Source organism: Castor canadensis, chromosome X (genome assembly GCF_047511655.1).
Source record: "Castor canadensis chromosome X, mCasCan1.hap1v2, whole genome shotgun sequence".
Lineage (NCBI taxonomy): Eukaryota > Metazoa > Chordata > Mammalia > Rodentia > Castoridae > Castor > Castor canadensis.
This window is the reverse complement of record NC_133405.1, coordinates 114,066,479-114,090,334: the sequence shown is the minus strand read 5'-3', so window position 1 is coordinate 114,090,334 and position 23,856 is coordinate 114,066,479. Positions and strand designations below refer to the sequence as shown.

The 23,856-nt window shown below is 34.1% G+C and overlaps 1 protein-coding gene across 13 annotated transcripts in view; it reads right to left on the bottom strand.

The window, feature by feature from the left end:
• The window catches only part of Dmd (dystrophin), a 2,168,746-nt gene that overhangs the window by 483,106 nt on the left and 1,661,784 nt on the right, over positions 1–23,856 (bottom strand). For all 13 annotated transcript variants that reach the window (XM_074062730.1, XM_074062731.1, XM_074062740.1 and 10 more), the window contains one exon: positions 20,470–20,659. In XM_074062730.1, the coding sequence (XP_073918831.1) occupies positions 20,470–20,659 (190 nt within the window). The remainder of the gene's footprint in view (positions 1–20,469; positions 20,660–23,856) is intronic.

The following is a 23,856-nucleotide window of genomic DNA, read 5'->3' as shown; positions in this document are numbered from 1 at the left end:
GTTGCCTTAGATGAGGTTTACATGTAAGGTTTTTAGCTGTAGTGCTGCTTGCTTTACTTCTGGTGACTTGTTTTTACAACAATGCCCTGCCAAGTAGTTAACAGTACTTCATAAAGGAAGACTTCACTCTTCCTTGAACCTCACATTAAGGACCCATAATGCAATGTGCTTCCACAATCTCTATCATTTATAGATATAACCCTTCCTGGGAAATACTGATAGTGCTTTGTTTGTTTTTGTTTTGTGGAAGTCAATTCATTGGTTTGTTTTCCCCAGTATTCTTTTAAAGCACTTTTAAAGATTCTAAAACTTATAGGAAGTAATTTTTATTATGTGTTTGTGCCAGTCAAAAAGATCAATTGTATAATTTTTATTTTCTTAACCAGACATGAAGAAGTTGAAAACAATATTATCATAGCCCTTAAAATTTGTGTATTCTTTTGAAATTTAGGTCAAAACCAACATTAATATCAGATGGAGTGGCTGTCACATGGAAGGACTATCAAGCAGATAAGTTTGGAACTCTTAATTGAAAATTAACACATAAACATTTGTATCTCAAAATTGAAGAAAATGGCTGCTCTATTTCTATAAATGAGATGCTACATTTTTCACATACTGAATCCCAAGGAGGAGCCATTCATTCTTATCTGATAGATGCTTATAAACTTCAGGATAACTTGAAAGATTAGGGTAGAAAATGCAAGGATAGTCAGGGAGTCTGGTTTCTTTTCTAGGGGTTGTAAGATCTGTGACTATTAGCCTGCCTTTTATGTTAAATAACTTGCTGAAATTTGTAGCCAATAGGTTATAGAGTTAATTGAATTAATGCTCTCAATCCTTTCACCTTCCTAATAACATCCATACTCCTACCATGGACTGATATAAATGGAAAGTATTTCTCTACCCATTGGCATTTGGTTTGGCTATGGGACATGCTTTCTCCAGTGAGATATAAGTGAATGTGACAAGAGTAGAGACCTGAAATGTGCTTCTGTCATCACATGAGAAGATCATATTCTGAGTAGCTGACATCCTTTTCAGCCTGAGTCTCAGAATAAAATATGTAGTGTAGACTCAAACTGGGCCTGCAACTGGAAATAAGACTAGCCAAATCCTACCAAACTGCAGACCCATGAACAAATAAATGTTTATTGTTATTAGCCACTGAAATTAAATTTTGGTTTGTTTATTATGTAGAAAAATTTAAAGACACACTATGGAAACTCAAATGTGATTTTAAAGCAATACAATCCAGAAAATTCTATTGAATTTATACCCATCAAGTAGAAGAAGAAAATACCAAATGATGAGAAAGTTGTCAAATTCTTATAACAAAGTTCATATTCATGCCAGGTACCAGGATCAGATAACAATAATTGGCCTGGGGCAAGTGTTAGAAATAAAATAGCTAAATATTAGTCAAGTTTAATTCACTAAGTCATATTTTCCATGGGTTCAAGCAAACTTAAAACCTGCAATATTTGAAAGGAGCCTGCTGTGATATGCTAATGACTGAGAATTTGCTGGTCTTTGGGATAGTTCCAAAATGCTAAGGTTAAGTTTAAAACAAAATTGGATTCTTAAATAAATCTTGTACAGAAGCAGAATGAGTCTTGTATAGAAAAGGACAAGTAAGTGATAAGGTACCTTTCAGCATTGCTATTACTTATGTTTCCAGAGTGGTAAAATTGGCCCTCTCTTGTTTTTAGTCTTGTTTACAGATTCCTGCTTACCTAAACTTACTGCTACAGGGATGAAGCTATGTTTTGCTTCTAGCAACCAAGAGCTAATTTGAGGAGAATTTAGAAGATAAAGGTTTGCTGGCAGAGTTCCAATTTCATGTGCCTCTTCAAATGCTTCTTCCGCTTCTTATGTAGTCTCTGAATTTGAATGACAGCTTTCCTGGCTAGTAATATAGGAGACCAAATGAGGAGGCTATGAATAATGTCTTGCAATCAAAATTATTGAAAAATAGTAATTCTTTGTTTTCTATTGGGGGCTAGTTAGATTGGTGTGTTTTAAAATAGCAACTTCTAGGGGCTTTATTTTTCTCATCTGATAAGTGGATCCAGTAATTTCTAAGATTTTGTTTTCAGCTCTGCGGGTCTATCATCCATGGATACTGTAGTTCCAAGTTTCAAGAGAAGAGCACATCTAATTAAATTTCAACACAGAACTGAAAGACTAGCAGATATGATTGTATTTATGAGCAAGTCTGGAATGAAAGAATTCTTCCTCTTGTCTAACAAAGAAGTCATCTCAATAGAATAGAAAGTCCATTATTCTATATAGTCTTATGAGCAAATGGCCACTCAGTATATTTTTCCTTTAAGTACCAACAGGTGTATGAATTTTAGGTTTGACTTACAAGTTAAAAGTAGGGCATGTCTCAAGTGGTAGAGTGCCTGCCTAGCAAGCACAAGGCCCAGAGTTAAACCCCTAGTACTGCCAAAAACACAGGGTTGTGATGGGCGATTTTTCTCTCCAAGGTTTAAAAACTTAAATAGTTCATTAGTCATAGCTCTAAATAGTTGTAAATAATGCAATTAAAAACACCATACAGGGGAAAAGAATGAGTCTAAAGATCGAGGCTCCCTGGGCATCATTAAATCTGGTTTCTGTCAACCTCTTTTGGCTCTAGTTGATGATAATATGTAGTCATTAATAAAAGCCGTATTGTAGGGGATTTCTAGTATGCTGATTCTAAGCAAATCATTTATGTCATAGGACTAAAACTGCTGTGTTTTTTTAACTGCTTAAGTTAATTAGGTATATATTGAGGTTAAAGTTAATTAAATAGTAAAGCTAAAAAATACTTTGCTTGAACTATATTCAAGAAATTTTATTCAGAAATGAGGAAAAGTACAAATTTGGGCAGCCACAAAAAGGAAATGTTTAGGATGTCCCTCTCAGTCAAGGTCCCTAGGCCCTTTATGCAGGTTTGAAAGAAATTAAATTTATCAAGTAACTTGTAAGCTGTGGAAGAGGGTTGGCTGACTTGATTTTGATTTGCTGGCTATATTCTGTTAGTCCTATATCCTCCAGTAAACCATTGTTCCCATAAGAAACACTGAAATTTTAGCAAGATCAAATTACCACTTAAATTTGAAGACACTGGATAGATTCAAAGAACAGTAAGAATTGTGCCAATAACCTAAGAGAATGTATTGCTAGATTCTAAAAATTAACAATAGAAGAAAGCTACCCCATTCACAGGTATATATTATTTTAGTTTGAAAATTTACATCTTCAATGATTGCTACAAAAAACCATTTTCCTGCATAAAAGAGAAAGTATACTAAATTTGATTTTTTAAATTAAAATTATCTTAAGTGACATATAAACATCAATTTCAATTTAATTTTTTAGAGCATGGGTAGAAGATATTTAAATGTTTGCTAAACTATATAAAGAACTCATATATTACTTATTTTTTCTTCTACTTGAATTGATTTTATTTATTTATTGGTAGTGCTGGGATTTGAACTCAGGTCATCACGCTTGCTAGGCAGGCACTCTACCACTTGAGCCACTCTGCTAGCCCAGTGAATTGATTTTAAATATATGTGAATTGAAAGTATCATTTGAGATCTTAAAGTAAGCAATGAATGTGGTAATATTAGGCCTAGGTAATTTGAGTAGCCTAATACTATTTAGAAAATGCATGCCATTAGTTGTTCTTAGCCAAAACCACCATAGGTTGAGAAACATTGGAGAGATTAGACATTCTACAAGTTGAATGGAGCTTAGTGGATGTTAGTGATGTGATTTTATTAAGAAGAAACTTCAGAAAACAAAAGTTTAAATTCTGTCCATTAATACAAGTATGTGGCTTAGTTTAAGAAACATACAGAAATATTGAAATGAAGAGCATTCAAATAAAACTAGTAATTTTGTAAGTAATATAAATTATAAGCTGGTCTTACCAGTTGAGATTCTATTTTTGGTTAGAAATCAGAAGGAAACATAACACACAATGTTCACGGATTACTGAGTTAGCTAAGAGGGTTTCTCTTATTATATTATATAATAGTAAAATCCAGTTGCTTTAGTTATCAAAAATAAACAGGTATATGCAACCTGAAATTAAAAGACAAATGGTGAATATATTTCTCTCCATTGGATCACCAAATTAAACCTAAAGTTTTCATACTTGTTTTTAATTAATTTCTTAATTAATGGTTAAAGACTAGCTTTTTATTTTCCCACTAAACAATAGGTATATATGATTGGAACTATTCTATGAAACAAAATCACTTTTGACATTTTGGTATCAGTTGTTTCAATGTTGTTCTTAAGATGGGAAAACGCTTTCTTCCATTTAAACTACAGACTTCCTGGTCCCCAGTTTTCCTTTTTTTCATGTGGAAAAAACATTTTGAAGACTCTGGCATGTAAATTTCTGGAAGAGAGCATTCATAAATGAATTCTGATCAACAGATTGCATACATTTCCCAATCAGCTGTGCAGACTGAGCATTTTCACGGCTCCAGTCATTTTATAAAGATGATTCAGAATTAATCAATCCTACTGCCACTTTTATTATTTATCTATTCACAGTATTGACAGATTTCATTTTCTTCCCACTCTCTACTCCTCTTCTACAGAAATAACACTCACGACATGGAACAGGGAGCAGCAAGGCATCATCCGATCTTCTGTCTTTAAGGCATTACTCAGCTAATTCTGAGAATTCACAAATGATAATGTTGAATATGCAGATTCACTTTGAACTTTCTTTTTTCCCTCAAGTGCTTTATCCAGAAAGTAAAGTCCATTTATTCTTTAGTCCATATAGTATAGGTATAGTATTTAGAAATAATAATCATATAGCAGTAACTATGGCTAGAACAACAAAGAAATAGCTGCAGGTGCTGCAGATAGATACTAGAGAGAAACTTCTCTGGAAACAATGAAATCAAGAAGCCTTGTGGAGGGTACCAAGCTCCTGGAATTTTAAACAATCACATTTGTTCTGACATTTAAAAATGCACTGTATCTTCATTTTAATAAAAATTATAACTGGACCTAATTCACCTGGTAACAGTTTATAGCACTAATTCATTTTAAAGATATAGGACCAGTAATCTTTTTAAATATTTCTGAATTAATTAGGTAATGTCTCATGGAAAGCTTTAACTTGACTTCACCAAAGTGGCAGAGCAAATTAATGTTGTTCTTTTGTGTTGTTTCCCTAAGATCAGTTAGGTAAAGAAAATATCAATTTCAAAAGCTGAGAAGTCTAATAGGAAGTGAAGTCTGAATATATAGAAAGCTTATTGTAAAGACAAATCCATCAGCTGGTTGTCTTTAGCCAACCTCTATTTTTTACATAGTATGGCTTACACTCAGGAACTAAGCATGAGTAAATTCTGAATAATCAAAAGGCATGCAAAAAGTATTATCTTAAAATCTCTTTTCATAATATTCTTTGAGTACTATTGCTTTGTAAACATTTAATTTGCTAGATTTCTGGGTGTAGTCTTAATGATTTTGCCAATAAAATAGTTACAACAAATTCACACCAATTTTGGAAGTATTTCTAATATTATATAACCAAGTGGAAAGGAATTTCATATGTAATTATCTCTATGAAGAGAAATCACAAGGTTAATTACCACAATTCCATCATGAAGGTTAAAGCAGATGTCAGTGTTCACTTTTCTATATCTCTCACGAACCCAAATATCAGTTAGCTATTCCTGGTAATGCATGATGTGTTTAAATGAAACACATTATCATGTAATACTTTGATGTAAGGAGTGGGAAGCTAATATTTTTCCCAAAACTTTGCACAGAAATGTTTATATCAACTCAAGATTGGGGGATGTAACAAATATTGCTTACAAATAAATTAACAGAGATAAACAGTGAATTTATGGTATATAATTTAACACATAGTGGCATCACCAAAGAAACATCTGACTATTTCAAAATTTAAATGTGACAGTGAACTATGAAAGATAAAATATAGGCTTTTAAAATATGTACCACAAAGATTACTGATAGTATTAATTTTTGATATGTATTTAATTTTTGATATGTATTTAGGAAAAACTAAAGTTTATTTTTGTTTCACTCAGCTGTTGTCACAATAATGTAGAATCAAAATCAATAGCTTCAGACAGAAATTATTTCTTCTACTGGATGTGCACAGTTATTGAAGGCCTGATATACATGTCTCTCATCATCTTCTTGAGACCAGCAGCCTATATGAGAATATTCTTTTCATACATATAGCACATACCCAAAAAAGAACTTGCAGTTTTCCTAAGTACTAGGCTTAAACTAGCACACGGTCACTCCTGTTTACCCACCTGCCATTTATTAAAGCAGAACACATGGCCAAGCCTTAAGGCAAGGGACAGAGAAGTATACTTTACCCCTCAGGAACCAGTGCTAAGGTTGTGATTCCAAAAGAGGGGATGTAACGGGCTTAATCATTAAATCTACCAATAATTTCTGTGAAACTATAATATATTGCAGAACATGACAATGATCTGTGTTACTCGCCTACATCTCAGACTTCTCCAGGGTGTAATTTTTACCTGTGCTAAGTGATTGCTCTATATTATTATTGTTGCTAGTGATTAACCTACTACTTGATTTAAGAAATAAATAATTTTACTCCCTTTCCCTCTAGATTCTTGTATAAAGAATTAATATACATATTTTACTGGAGGTGAGTATAGACAGACTGAAGACATTTTTAGTATAGGAAGTGGAGCACGATATTGGAGTCACAAGACATGTCTTATCCAATTCCAGTGTTATGGAGTATACGTTTTATGGGAATCAGAATACAACACTGCCCTTAAGGAGTTTGGGCAAATTTATTTTCTTTTCCAATACCATATAAAAGAAAATATGTCACATCATGAGAATTAATCATTTCTAGTGAGGCAACCGCAGCCAAGGGATTTCTCAATCAGATACCATGTAGACAAATTGCTATCTCATATTTCTCCCCGACCTCCAGTGTGTGTGTGTGTGTGTGTGTGTGTGTGTGTGTGTGTGTGTGTGTGTAAATTCTGTCTCTCTCCTTAGAATTCCAACTTAGTCTTTTCATCTTGTCTTCAGAATTCTTGTTTTCTGATGGTGTTCCACTTCCGTGAAAAGAAAAATAAAAGAAGAATGTGCTTGAATACCTTCTCAGAGAATGAATTTTAAATCGACTCCTCTATTAGAGGACTAATTTGCTTTCTGTGTGCAATCTTGGTGTGATTGCTGTTGCATATATTATTGGATTTCAACTTCTATTCCCTCACCTAAACTCATTTTGAGATTCTCACATGGTAGGCAATTGTCTGAGTTTTACTGAGTTGAAATGCTGCCATGACTTGTATCAGACTTTTGGTATCACATTTGGTGAAGAAGCATGAGAATTTTCTACCATATTTCTTTATCTTAAGTTTTAGTAGGCTAGAGTACTCTGTCTTGGTTTATCAGATTTTATAGAACAGGAAAGCATATGATTTGTATTTTTGTCTTTCTCTTTCTTGTTCTCTCTTCCTCTCCCTCTTCTTCCACTTTCCTTCTCTACACTCTGTTTCATTCTGTAAACTTAATTATTTTCTATTTAGTCACATTAATGGCACAAAATATTTTACATGCAAAAGTGTATATTTGAGGAAAACGTTCAAAGAAGTGAAACCATTTCAACAAAAACTTGCTTCAGAATAAATCTTCTTTGCTTGAATCAACCAAGGACAACTAACTATTATCTGAGCCTATCTATAAAAGAATAATGAACACCAACTTACAGATGCAGAGCTATTTACTCAAAACAAATTTGGTTAAGGTTTTAATGATGAGTAAAATACTGCTAAAGGTGTTAAAGCTTTTTAAGGGTACTTTGATAGTTCACTCACCATCAGTGAAGTGTGGGTGATAACTACCCTACCACTCTCCTTCACCTTTGATCTTATACACAATTCTTCACTGAAGCTATTTCAATACTATGAACACACACACATGCACTGCACACACCCCAAATCAAATCTAAACAAAATTTTCTTCTCCTTTCTTAATTTTGTTTTTGAGAAATTGATTATAACCTGTTTAACAAACTGATTTTTGTGAAAGAGAGAAGGTTCTCTAAATCAAGGCTAAAATGTAATTATGAAAAATTCAGCCAAAAATTGGTTTAAGTTATAGGAATCAACCTAAGAAAAGGAAACTTTCTTTCTAATACTATGATCTGGTTATGTTAGACTAAAGTTATAATTTAATGTCATGAGCCATTAGATCATAACATTAAATTAATGATCATGGTTCAGATGGGGACATGGACAGTTTTATATAATACGCAAATGAAAAAAGAAAGAAAACAGTAATATAAATCTTCATCGGTACCATCTGGCTTAGCTTTTCCTCACATTTCTCCTCAAATACTGGGATGAATAAACAATAATATTCCTGATTGTCTAGGCTTTGGAGATGGAGATACCAAATGAAAAATGCTTCAACACAAACAGAAAGTCTATCATTTTCTTCATTTATTTCTTCTGAATAACTATAATTTGTCTTGTAGAATCAAAATTTCTCAAATTTCAGAGGTGAAAGGGCCTCAAGCAAGCATCTAGTCCAGTCCTCAAATAAAAGTGGGTATAAGAACTACCTAAGGGCTACACAGATGCTCTGGTCCATTGCTAGAGAGTTGGCTTCTAACTTTCCAAGTAAAGATGATGCTGGTAACATTAAAACTTGAAGAAATATTTCTTTTGTCTAGTTCCCTCATCTAGAAGATGAACCTGTGATCTTCAATATCACTGACTCTCCTAAAATCACATAGGCTAGTGGTTAGGATCAACATAAGATATATCATCTTTGATATAGTATTATTATTTCCATAAAGAAGCTCCAAACAACTTCAATGAGCTCATGTTTTCTTTTTCAGTCTTTACTGTGTTAAAATATAGATAACATAAAATCTGCCATTTTAACCATTTTGAGTATACAGTTTGATGGTATGAAGCACATTCACATTATTGTATAACCATCATCACTATGCATCTCTAGAACTTTACCATTATCCCAAACTAAAATTGAGGTTTCCATTAAATAAGAAGTCCCTAATTCTTTTCTCCTTCCAGATTCTGGAAAATTATCTTCAATTTTCTGTCTCAATGAATTTGATAATTCTAGGTACCTCATATACGTGGAATTATATCTGATTTACTGCATTTAGCATAATGTCTCCAAGATTCACCCACACTAACTCATGCTTAATTTACTGACTCCTTTCCACCTGTTGCTCAAGACAGTGTTCTGTCCCTTTAAAAATTAATTTCTATTATTTGTCCAATTTCAATAGATGGCTGGCAAATGAAAAAGAACTCAGAAAGGGCATTTGGGGGAAATAAAATAGATAGAGCTTGGAGGTAGACAAAGTGATGTGAAATTCATTTTCTACCTAGATGAAAGTTACTTGAGAAGAAAAAGAAAGAAAACATGAAACAGTGAGTGAGGAGTGAAGAGAAAAAGAAGGGAAGGGAATAGATTAAATTGAAAAACTAAGGCCTTCTTAAAGCTACCCTGCACCAAGATTAGGCAGTAGAACCATGCAAGTGAGGTAATTAACAGGTAAGTTGTAAATATTAATTGGTACACACTGGCATAGATCAGACTTGATAGTATTAAAATACACTGGGGACAAACTGCACAGAAATAAAAGCAAATAGAGAAGTAAAATGTAAGTATCCACATTGCTATTTGAAAGATCTTCTGTTGTGTTTAAGATTAAATTTTTAATTTATGTATTTAATGTCATGAGTATTTTGCAGCTTTCATGTAAGAAGGGAAGTTATTCATGTCCTATTGTTGAAAAAGCTTAAATTAAAAAATCATTATACTGGTATATCTTTAATTGTTCCCCAAGAGGCAAGTGCAGCTAATGCTCCTGAGAGGAAGAGGGTCAATAAACAAGAGTTGAAGCATGAGGACGTATAATCCAGGTAGGCAAGGAAAGAGAGGGCACTCTGGGCAAAAGGAATTTCTCTTCACCAGGATTATGCCTACTTGCTGTTTACTATTCATTCAATTCAGTGTCTTTATAAGAACTTTTCTATGGCATTTTGAAGCATGCTTTTCTCCACACTATTTGAAAACCTTTCATAGAAAGGTGGAGTTTATTCTATCCCTTTGAATTTGAACTCTGTCAATGCTTGACCAATAGAATATGGGCAGACATAAAACTATGCTAGTTTCTAGACCAGGACTTAAAAAACTAACAGCTTCAAATTCTTGTCACTTGGAATGATTTCTCTTGCTAAAAAAAACCTTAAGTGCCCCACAGAGGGTGAAAAAAATGACTGCTAGTGCCTATGTGCCAGGCATATGAGTGAATCCACCTGGAATTGGATACATCAGTGCGAGTTGACCTATTCCAGCTGATCTCAAGTACCCTCTACTGGACATTGCCAAAATTATAGATTTGTGAGCAAAACAAGTAACTGTTAATACTTTAACCATGAATATTTGGGCTGATTGTTTATATAGCAAAATTTAACCAGAATATCTTCTTTGATTCTTCTCATAAGGCATACAAGAGGTGTCCCCTCCTCTGGGTGACTAAAAGACTCTGTACTCACCTTCATTGTATTCACTTTCCAAATTTGCTAGATCTTCCTGTCTTCCTCCCAGTTCTACCACTATCAATTCCTCTTTAAGGACAATTCTCTATCTTATTAACCTCTGTATTCTCATACTTTACTATTTTGTATGAACGAGTATATTTTTCATCTAGGTATACATACTGCAGGAATATAAATATTTCTTCTGATGGAAGGGAAGTGAATTTAGAGTTCTCTAATCAATCAAGTAGTTGCATACCAGTAATGACAACTGTTTTCCACTCCAAAACAGAATGTCAACACTTTTCCATAGCAGGTGAAATTGCTATCTCTACTTCAGTTTTTAAAAGTGCGATGCATAACAGTTTTCAACCATTTGTGAAACTACTGTAAAAACTAAAAATAGGATTTATGGAGTAAATCATTGGGAAGAATGCCTGACCAAGTAGTTCATAAATATCTAGGTCTCATTCTATTTGAGGTCACAGCCTTGAATTGAATCCAATATTGAATTGTTGAATTGGGAGCAAAGGATTGAGGAGAAATGTGGTTGGCTCATGAGAGTAGGTAAAATGCTGCTTTTTGCAGAGAATAAGTTTTTCTATAATTCCCAGAGAATAAGATATTTTAAAAGGTATTGGAGGTGGAAAGATATTACAAAGGAAAAACTAAAATCTTTAGAAAAGGTAAAGATTGCATTTATAAGGATTCAAATACTTGTAAGTTATAATAATAATATTGAATAGTCAACATGCTAACAGACATCTCAAGGACAACCACAGAAGCAGAAGCAAACAAAAGTAATTTGTTCCTTTCTCACTATCAGGAAATAGATATTCTTCCATCTATACTAATATGATCTCCAGTGGGGAATGATTTATGTCTCTTGTATTCATGAAACTCTCTTTCATAACCAGGTATAATGACTTCTTTTACCTCGATGGGGAATGACTGATTTATGCACAGACCTTTGTTCAAGAACTTTTCTTTAAAGATTGATGCTATTAAACATGAAAAAATGTGAACTTTTGACATTTCATTTTAATGTAATTTAGAAAACCACGTAAACTGCAAATGGACCTCATGTGGAATGAAAATCACATGCTGATAACCTAAATTATTTTGAATATTATTAATCTTTGACTAGTACCTAAAATGTTTTATTATCAGAATTACCTATGGTACAGAATGACTCTAAAATGAAGTTTGTTTTTAAAAGAATTTGTAAATACAGCGCTGAAGATTCTTTTGTTCCCTCCCTCATTCACACTTCCAGAATTTTCCAGCAGGAAAGGGAACAACTGCCAATCATCAAATAAAGGAATATCAATTTTGGATTGGAAAGTCTACTCCCAAAGACTGTTAATTCTTGAAAGTTCTTCAAAGTTAGAGGAAGAGAGTAGGAGAAAGTGACATGAAATTCTTTGACATTTTCTGTGGTCAAACTTTTCCTGACATTTTCAATTCTTGTTTGAAAGAAAAAGCCTGAAAATATGCAGATCATGTCTAGGTTCTAATGAAGATCAAAGAAAGTCAGTGCATACTCCAAGCCTTCTCATTATCTTTAGTGCTATTGCCTCATAAGATGCATTTTAGGCAGGCACTCTTCCACTTGAGGCATGCTTCCTCATAGGGTGCATTTTAAATAATTGTATTACTTTTATTGACATAAGCCATTGATGTGGTTTCCTATTTTGCTCAGGCTGTTTGGAGAAAAATAACTACTTTTACCAAAGCTTGTTTCTAGGAATGTCAATGTCTGTCTGGTGTGTAGCTGAAACAGAAGGATGGCAAGTCAATTTATATCCCTAAGGAGGTCATTAAGAAAGACTAAACATCTCCTTTAAATTTTCAGTATAGCATGTTTATTCTCAAGAATAGGGTATTTAGGTTTGCTTATATTTGAAGACTTTGAAAAGTTTTTCAAAAATGAGTCAATATTGACATTTAAGAACTAAAATCTATTGAAGAGTAACAAAGCCTTTATAAAAATGAAGTTTCAACACTCACAGTAGGCAATATTTTAAGTATAGTTTCATTTGTTTGCCCATTTCTTATTAAGTACTTTCTCATACAAATCAAGTATTTGTGCCCTCAGGGATAATATAATGAAATGAACAATATCAGAGCTTATTTATAAAGACATACATAAAATTACATATTACATATATATAAAAATAAGTATGAAAATATTAATGGAGTAACACTAGGTATGTTTATTCAGTGCTTATTCTATGTCAGATTCTGTTATGTCCTTCACATATGTTAATTCATATCCTCCTCATAACAAACTGAAAGGTAGTTGTTGCCATTATCCTTGATTTATAGCTATGTAATCTGACAGCAATTAAGAAATGTGTCCATGGTCTTTAAGTACCAGAAGCATGATTTAAACCCAGGCAGTCAAGCTTCAAAGCTCACACTATTAAATGCTGTCCTCCCTAGCCTCTCTAATAGAACATACAAAGCACTAAGCATCATTTACACTGCAGAGAAATGCCTATAGGAATTGAGAGGGAGATGAGATGTCTTCTAGCTCAAGAACAAGATTTGAATACAGCTTTCCTTGAAAAGTAGTTAGTATCTGGGTTAGCTGAGATAAACACAAGAAATTTTAAGAGAAAAAACCAGGGCCTCAGAAAACACAATCATAGTCTGGTTCACTTTGGTAAGAGTTGAGGGTACATGGAGAGGTAAAATAAAAAATAAGATTAGAAAATGATATTTGCAGCCAATCCTTGAGATCTAGGTGAAGGAGTTTATAGAACATTCTGAAGGTTTCAAGAAGTCACAACAGATATTTGAAAAGGGGAGTGATATATGTCTTTTATCCATGGGCAAATAGATATTGAGCACCTACCATGTGCCATGTACTGTCTTGGGCAATGGGAATAAAGAATGAAAGAAGTAAATGAAATCTTTTCTCTCATGGGATTTATATTCTAGTTCCAACTCAAGTTATGCTTTAGGGAGCTTAATTTGAAATGTCAATGTGCAGATAGGACAGGAGCAATTGGAAGGTAGGGATGAATGGAGGAAGGCAAAAGGTAATAAGAACACAAATTGTGGTTAAGGGGGCTGGAGAACAGGAAGACATGTAAGGGATTATGAAGGCAAAATCTGCAGATCTTAAAAGTGAACTTGGAAATGAGGCAAGTGAAAAGAACATGTATAAGTGATTACATGTTTTGAAATCTCTCTGACTGAAAAGATAGTGTTGTGATAAATAGCAAGATGGGAGATAAATACGTGGTATTAAAATATGGCCTATTTGGATCATGTTGAATTTATGCTGTGTGAGGCGTTTGAGTAAGGAATTTCCCACATCCAGTAAAAATTGTAAGATGAATATTGGAAAGGGATAACAATTTTCAAATAATTGTCTTAAAGGAAATGAACAGAAGACTATTTAGAGCAAAATACCTAGCTTATAAATAACATAAGAAAGTACTGACTATTGAATGAAGGTAGATTGATGAAAACAGAAAAGAATACCTAAAATAGATCCTCAGATAAAGAAAGAGGAGGGAATGATTAGTTAGAAAGGAGTCATTTAGTATAATATATCATCCTAACAAGGCTGGGTTTTGTGGTGTATGTATTTAATCCTAGTTACTTGGGCTGGTCACACTTTGAGACCAGCCTGAGTAAAAAGTTAGTGAGACTCTATCTCAAAAAACACTGGCATGCTCCTGTAAATCACAGCTATTTGAGAAGTGGAAGTAGGCAGATTGCAGCCAGAGGCCAGCTGGGGGTCGGGCGGGGGGCGGGACACAAGACCCTATCTGAAAATAACTGAAGCAAAAAATGGGGGGCTCAGTTGCAAGATAGATGTAGAAACAAGACCAAAAAATATAAAAGAAAGATGGATGTTTAGGAAGCAGAAATATGTCCATGAATCAACACATTCATCTGAGGTTAATGATTTGAAACTTGCTTTGGATATCTTGGGGCTTTGCTTAGAATACTGAGTCAGGGTAGAGTAATGGGTAAGAGAGTAGGACTAATAGAAGAGCAGAAGGTCAGACTTAAGTTCAAATACTGACTCTTCTATATATAGTTGTGTGACATCAGCAGAAATTATTCAACCTTTCAAAGTTGTGATTTTTTTAATGGTATGATGATATTACACCATGCAAGTAATATACTTAGTACACTGCTTGGCTCATACTAAGTACTTTTAAAAAAGATTAGATATTATTAACTAGCCATTCTAATAACAGGATAAATACATGATGTTTTTAATCCCAGAAAAATAAACATTTATTGTGATAAACTTTGATCTTGTGTAATTACCCTTTTAATCTGGAGTAGTAATAAAAAGTCAAATTAGTTATTCTTCAAAAATAACAATAGCTTTACCCTCTCTGATTTTACCCTCGTCAGTTGAAAATGGAAATACTACAACTACGATGCCACAGATTTTCAATGAGAATCAAATTAGAAAATGAAAGCAAAAATACTCAGCCAATTATAAGAGTGAAAATTTAGTTTTTATTAATTGATATAACTTTGATCCATTGATTTTTAAGAGTGCAACATTAGATTTATAGCTTCAGCTTGACTTTTGTCTAATGGTAATTCATAACATTAATAAGGACTTTTCATTTGAAGAAAGCTGTTTCAAAGTATTTTTATGTTTATTGCCTTCTAAGATCCTCACAAAATCTCTGTGAGGAATAAAAGGAAATTTTTATTAGGGGCTATCAAAATTGACTGTTCAACATGCACAGTGTCTTCTTATCTATGTAGGCTTTCCTATTGGTTTGTAGATGTAAAATTACAGAAACCAATAGTTAAATTACAAACTTATTAATTTACTGCTTCCCTTGTTTCTTTTCTTTATTCATATGTGCATACATTGTTTGGGCCATTTCTCCCCCCTGCCCTCTGCCCTCTCCCTCTCTCCCCCACCTCCCTCGCTTCTAGGCACTTCCCTTGTTTCATTCCAAATAATTGCCTAATGTAATGGCAATAGCCAGAAAGGGAGGTTCTGAAAGTTTCAATACATTCAACTAACAGGTTTCCATAGAAATGAAACCATGGTAACATGGTCCACAATGTTTCAACCCTTGTAATTAAGTGATGAAACTAATATTGCATTTAATTGAGGTAATTGTTCCTTCAAAATTGGAAACAAAAGATTTAAGTTATCTACATTTAGTCTTCCCTTTTACAAGTCCTGATCATTTGTCCTCATTGATTTCTTTTTCTAAACTCATAATTACTTTCACTATTTCCTTGTGGAGTCTCTTAGAGAGCTGTAGAAATTTCAGTGTCCAAAATAATAAAGTGTATAGTAAGAGGACAGGCATGTGGCTCTAGAATTAATTATTGAGTACTTACCCAGTAGTATTGTAAGACCAAAAGGAAAAAATAAAACTTTTCTATGTTTATATGAGATAATAAACTACTTATTATTATTGAAAAAATTTTCCAGGTGGATATATTATTCAGATACTTTTCATGGTATGAGTCTTACACCAAATTTTTACTAGTTCTTTGCCTTTTTTCAGTGTTAAACCATTAAGAAGTTTTCCATAGTTATGCCCTTTTGAACACCTTAGAAAACAGAATCACTTAATACCAATTATCTGTTTCAGTAATATTTTGGTGGCATTTATGTGTATTTCTGAATGAACCCTGGAGGAGTTCAAATAATAATGTCATCAATTTGTATGTAATGTCATTTATCTCTATGGCTTCCATGTTGATGTCTTTCAGGTTTAAAACTTTAACTCAGATCTTTCTCCAAAATTTAGATGTGAATTCACAAATGCTTCAGGGGAGGTAATATTTTCCTCTTAACTCATCACATACCTCAAGTGACCACATGCTTGTCATTCTTTCCCACAACCATTTGTTCTCTTGAATTCTGCAAATCTGTAAAGGCACCACTCTTCAGGCAGTCACAGAAGTGATAAGCAAACTTTTATTGCTCAGGTTCTACAAGTTCATTGGTAGCCAGGTGCCACTGGCTCATGCTTATAATCCTAGCTACACTGGGGGCTAAGATTAAGAGGATTGTAGTTCAAGGCTACCACAAAAAGTTCGCAAGAACCCATCTCAACCAATAGCTGGACATGGTGGTGTGCACCTGTCACCCCAAGGTATGTGGGAAGCTGAGATCGAAAGGATGGAGGTTTCAGGCCAGCCCAGGGAAAAAGTTCAAGAGACCCCCATCTCTAGGGCAAAAGCTGGGTGTGGTGGTATATGCTGTTATCCCAGCTACTGTGAAAAGCATAAATAGGAGGATTGTGATCCAGGCTTACCAGGGCAAAAAGTGAGACCCTCTCTCTAAAATAACCAGAGCAAAAAGTTCTATGGGCATGGCTAAAGCAGTAGGGCACTTGCAAGCTTTAAGTCCTGAGTTCAATTCTGAGAATCACCAAAAAGAGAGTCCATTTGCTTAAAAATTTGAGTTAGACTATCAGAAGTAATAACATTTATGAGAATAATGTCCTCATTCCGAAGCACAAAGAATATGCACAGTATTCTTTCTTAATTTCAATATGGAAGGTGAATAATACTTTTTCCTAATATACAAGGAAATTCTAATGTGGTTCACAGTGGAATTCAAGTTAATTCTGTTCAGGAAGAATAAGCTTCATAATTCATGTATGCTTATAGATCCCATGAATTATGATTATTGCTAGGAGAATTAAATATCCAGTGAAGTGACCGACTTAAAAAAAGGGAGAGTCAGGTAGCCTAACAAGAGCCAGAGTCTCCATCATGGAACAAGTCATTGACAGACAGTCATAGTGAAAAACACACATTGTGATGTTACCCTCTTTCTCCATTCGATAGCATTTGTATAAAATAAATCATCACTGCTTTTAAACAAACAGATACATCAAAATCTTTTGGGAGAGTTGTTGCATTGGTCAGGATATTTGAATTCCTTGTTGTTTTGTTTCATTTTTTGGTGAAATGGGGTCTTGTTATGTTTTCTGGGAGATCCCAGGTTCAACTGATCCTCCTGCCTCAGCCTCTGGAGTAGTTGGGATTACAGGTGTGAACCACTGTGCCTAGCTCCCTTTTTAAATACATAAGAATATACTTACTGTATAGCAAGAGTCAATGAATATAATGGTACCAGCTTCTTCAAGGAAGTAAAAATGCATACCATGACACTTTTTTCTTTCATAAGTATTAAAGAAAATTCCTTTCATTCAAATTAAAAATGTACACTCAGAGGGGAAAAACCACTCACATGTCTATGTAGCTGAAATACTGAAATTTCATATAATCTCCTGAGGTATGTTTTTTAAAATTTACTTTCAAGTTTGGCATTTCCATTTGCTGCTTTTAACCACAGCTTCTTGACTCAATTCTATCAGTTGAAATGTGCCACTAACAATAATCAATAATTTCAGTACTTTACAGTTTTTAATCATGACTTCTCCAATTCCCTCATCAAAAGACCATTATTCAACCATCTAACTAAAAATGAGAAGTGACTATATACGCCATTTTCCTGTCCATAGTAGTTTAAACTTCAGGTAACTGGAATTTGTGAAAAACACAACATTAACTGAAATGGAAGGGGGGAACTATGTATTTATAATAATTTTGGAATCTTAGTTAACACTACTATGATTAAGGAAAAAATGACATTGAAGGTTTCAGGAGCTTTAAGAACTGTTTTGTTTTGTTTTTAAAACAGAGAGTCACTCACATAAGTAGCCTCAAACTTGTTATCCTCCTGCTTCAGCCTCCCAAGTGCTTGGTTTACAGGAACACAACACCATGCCCAGCTTCTATGGGAGTTTTATAAGGCTTTTAAGAACAAATACAGTTCAGAGCCTGGTGTGGTGGTGCATGCCTGTAATTACAACACTGGAAGAGGTTGAAGAAGTAGGATTGTGAGTTTAAGGCCAGCCTGGACTACCCAGCAAGTTTGAAGCCGACCTCAACTACATAGCAAGACCCTTTTTCAAACAAGTTAGCAGAAACCACAGTTGATTTTGTTGATGCCGAGACAGTAAAAATCTCCTGACTTTTTTTCTGCTTCTAACAACTTGAAGGTTATGTACAAACTGTGCCATAGCTTAAAGATGGAGAACAGCTTGATGATTATATTTGCAACGAATAAAATTTGGTTTGGTTTTGGTTAAGCAACTGAGAATATATACACGTTTTTTTTGAGTAATATAGCATCAGCTAAGACATTTTCTAAGCATGATTTCTAACTGTTTTTGAAAGGGAGATGAGAAATACAAACATAAAACGTATCTTATTCTCTATTCTTCCATAGTAAATATAGTTAGGAAACACAAGAAGATTTCCCTATGATTCAGACTCTTATGGTTTCTCAGGATTAGAAGTTTATATGTGAATTTTCATTGCATAGTACTGCAGCTATAAATACCAAATATACAGGAGACATAGTGCTTTCAAGCAGATTTATTCACTATTTTAAGAGAAGGTTTATTAAATCTCTGACATCAAATTATCTTTTGGTAATTAAGTTATTCTTTATTTTCAAAGTAATCTGCTAAAAAAATCCACATAATCAAACCTTATTATTTATCTACTATGGCTGTGGGAAAATGGGAGCCCATGTATTAATTAAAATTCTATGATGCCTTTATGAACATTTTATAAGGTAAAATATAATTTTATTTATGAAGTAGCATAAGCCAAACAAGTTACAGTATCACACTGTCTAACTGTATAACTGCATATTCATTTGACAGCAAAAAAAAAAAAATCTAAATTTGCATTGTTTTTACATTCTATCAGAAGCCATGGGAGATCTCTGTGAAGATAAAGTTAGGTATTGTTCTAAACAAATTACCTCCAAAGGATCAAACAAATTTAACATGCATTGTGGATGAGCAAGTGGGGTCAGAGAAGGATGATAAGGCAAGAATGATGAATTCAAGATGCCATAAATTGCCACTGTCACCTACTCTGTGCACCGAGCAGCAAAGTAGATCAAATATCAAACAAAATAAAACAAAATTTTGCTTGCTGTGATTTGATTTGGGAATTATTTTTCAACCTAGGATATGCTATCACTTTTTGACATAATTTGAAAATGTAATAATAATTTAGTCTAAAAATTCATGCTATTCTAAAAGATCAAATTGTATTTAAGATACTAGTACAATTCTTATATCAACTCAGAAAAATTTAAACTCCATAATAGCTCCTAAACTCCATAATAGTTCGGGAATATTATATCAGTTATTGAGAATAAACCTTAGGAGCCTCCTTGAGTTGCAGAATGTCACTCTCACCAAGACTCCATTTAAACAAAACCGCCATAAACTTCTGTTCTCACTGTTTATGTATATGGAACTCTATAGCAATAACTTTTGTTTCTAGGAAAAACAATTGTCTGAAAATTGTAAGATCACTAACTATGACAAATTTAGCTATCTCATTTTTATTTTCACAGATCATGTTAGGAAGAAAAGTACAAAAATGCCAGATTAACATTTCAAAATGTATTTGAAAGTAATGAAGGGAAACTGATTCAGTTAGCAATGCTAAATAAAACAGACAATTCATACAGATGCTTTTTCTGTAAAGTATTAAATAAACACTCCAAAATGGCAACCTTTTCAATTTAATAAACCAACCCCAAACTTATTTCTCTGTCTGAGCAAAGTTTCTGCTTGACCAAAGCTCTGGTTTTATATGCAAGTATTGTTTTCTGGTCAAAAAATACATCCTTTTAGAAGATCAGGGTATTAAATGAATCATAAATGACTTTTCCTTCTCCTTTTGCCTCTCTCTACCGTGCTCAAAGGCTGAACAATATCAAGCTGTATTTAAAAAAAGTACTTTTTTTGTTCCCAGTTTATCAATTATAAGTACAAATGCTGAGAATTGTTCAATTTGATTCACAAGTGTGCTAAAGTGGAAACGCTTGACTTACTTGCCATTGTTTCATCAGCTCTCTGACTCCCTTGGAGTCTTCTAGGAGCCGCTCCTTATAGGTAGCATCTTGTAGGACGTTGGCAGTTGTTTCAGCTTCTGTAAGCCAGGCAAGAAACTTGTCTAGGTCCAGGGGGAACTGTTGCAGTAATCTATGAGTTTCTTCCAAAGCAGCTTCTCGCTCGCTCACTCTGCAGAGGAACATATAGGCAGACCCAGTTCTTTAGTATTGGAATGGTGTTCCCTGTGAACTCCACGGAAAGAGCAAAGATGGGGTATTGCTCAAGCTCTTCCTTTAAGCAATAGCTAGAGTATTGTGCTGTTTACCTTCATTTCATTGACTTAAAGTCTTCCCATGAGGGAAGGCATGCAAGAGTATCTGTTAAAGATGAATGATAAACAGAGCACAGTAACTCACTCCTGCAATCTTAGCCACTCTGGAGGCAGTGATTAGGAGGATCATGGTTTGAGGCCAACCCAGCAAAATGTTCAAGTATTCCATCTCAACCAGTAAAAGCTGGATGTGATGGCATGTGCCTGTCATCACAACTACACCAGAAGCATAAATAGGAGGATCATGGTCCAGGCCCATCTGGGCATAAACTGGAGACCCTATCCCAAAAATAACTAAAGTGAAAAGAGCTGGGGTGTAGGTCAAGTGGTAGAGGGCTTTGCCTAGCACATTCAAGGCCCTGGGTTTCATCCCCAGCAACACAAAACAAGACAACAATGACAAAAAACCCACCACCACCAGAACAACAAAATATCCAACAACCAACATCAAAAGCAAACAAACAAAAAATGAGCATTGCAAATTTCCATAAATCCCCTCCTCTACACCTCTACAGAAATGTGAACACACACACACACACACACACACACACACACACACACAGAGAGAGAGAGATGGAACTCTGGATCTTTGCAAAGCAAATTCATAAATAGATAATAAAAATATTTTTTTAAACTGTGTAGCTTCTGTGAGATAACTTTGAAAACTTATTTTAATATGCTGTAAAAGTTGAAGCTATTTTTCATAGGTGAAACCTTAAAGTCCCTCACCATGCCTATATTTGCTGCTACACTGAGACAGGAAACAAAGACTAAATAGGCAAGGAGAAAAGTCAAGAAGATACTAACCAAGAGTTGAAGATGAATATTGAAGGAAGTAATTGGAGGGCAAAGGGTGAAGAAAAAAAAAAGACTAACAAGAAAAAAATAACATTTCACAGAAACCATTGTGCAAAAAATCATTCTGCATGACACTAGTTTGTTGTGACTATTGTGTTGGGTTCATATTTCATTACCTGATGGTGAGGATATTGTTCAAAAGAAAAATGAAACTTATTGAAAAAAGTAACCACTTTTTTCAAAAAAAAAAAAAAAAAAAAAAGCTTTTTTCAAAAAGAAACAAGACAGACCTGGGTTCAATCCCCAATGTCCCTCACTGCTTATGTTACATGACAAGTTACTAACATCTCTGATTTCTTATTTCCACATCTATAGAAGTTACAGTTGTGATGAGAATCAAATACATTAACACATGCAATGTTGGGTGCCTCATGTTATGACTCATCATCGCAGTTACTCATAAAATGTTAGTTCTTTCTGCCCACAGCCCTCTTCTCATTCTTTTAGTCTTTTAAAAAGATGAGACAAATTGCTTAATGACACAAAAATCTTTAAAAATTCATAGTTTCAAGTTGTATATATATATATATATAATTATGAATTGTGGATACATACACATACACCCTTAGCAACCATCTACATAATAATACTCAGGCGGGAAAATTGCCTTAGGCAGTAACAGTTCCATTTAAAAAGATTCAGGTAAATTTCGCCTGCAATGAGGAAATTAGTACTCTATTTAAATGCCTTATTTGCCTTCTACTACTATACAAACACTTTCTGGGATTAAACAGCAGCTCAAAATGGTTTTTAAAAAATTGAACACTTGAATATGATATACACTGCTTGTTAAGATGTGATTGTCAATAATTATGCAAAACTCCAATTTATTTCAGCAGCAACTTTATCATGGGATGTGCAAACCAGGCAACAACTCCTGCCAAGCCTTAGGCAGCAAAGCCCCCGGAAGAGCTGTTTATTCATCATGGGTGAAGTTTTTGCTGAGCACACAGTCTTCCACAGTGTAGTTTCAGTGCTCAGACTGGATAAAAATCTTCTGTCTGCATTAACTAGTGAAGGGAAGAAGAGGTTTACGAGGATGCAGCTATTGGGAAAAAAGTAAGCATTGTACCAAGCTATTTATCAACTCCTAAATAAATGTTAATACTACACAGCTGAAAGATAGTGCGTGTTCTGGTTGGGCAAAGCAGTTAAACCTCATAGACCTCAAGGGCTGCTCTAGTTTGTGGACAAACTGTCAAATCAAGGAGTAATACCAAAATCGTCATCTACTTATTAAGATTTAAAAATCCAGCACCATTACCACAGCTCTGAGAATATTAATATTATAATTGGGCATGCAACATACAAGTTGAACCCCATGTAACTGCCCACAATTTACTGTTCCTGGCCTGCAAAAGAGGAAATTTTATCCAGTTTACACTAAGATTCACTCCATTTCCAGCTCAGAATTTGGGATAGAAATAAGCTGTCACATTCCAGAAGACAAATGCAGGGTCAGACATTGACATATTTGCTAACATAGTACAATTTCACAGAAAATAAAAGGACAATATGAAACTCTCCCATGACAGAAGAGTTAGATATTGTGCATTTTATTATCAGTGTCACCTTCATGATGTGTGGCACTCTATGCATCTTAGATCCTCTGTCCTTAAACTAGAAATACCACTCACCTGCTGCTTCCAGAGAAAGTAACTAGTAAATAACTTTCTAAGAGTTATTTGCAAAATGCAATGCAAATAAATCAGATGAAAGGGTTCTATACAGACAATGAGATTTCAGTCAAATCCTACCAGTGAGTTTGCTGCTTTGTAAATTAGGCCCTTGGGGAAGAAGAGTAATTCTTTCAGGACAGTAAAGTACATTTTCTTCAATGATACTCTTGTGGTCTGAAATATTGACAACATCAGGCTGAATATTTTCTACTTTGGTAAATACTATTAAAAAAATTCAATGGCAACAACAGCTCATCAACTAAGCACTTTTACAAACCTCTTCGATCATTGAAGAGATTGTTGTTCCTTAGGGGGTGTTGTTTAAAGAATACAAACTTTCATCTGGGTTCAATACATGCACATTGAATTCTTAAATTTTAACTGTGGCATGTCTAGCCTAGAAGTGAGTCAAGGGCACTTCATTTTCATATGTCTGCACTCAAAATAGCTCTAAATGTATCCCATAGTTATTAATTTTCCTCAACCATATGGCATTGAATGGTTTATGTGATAAATAA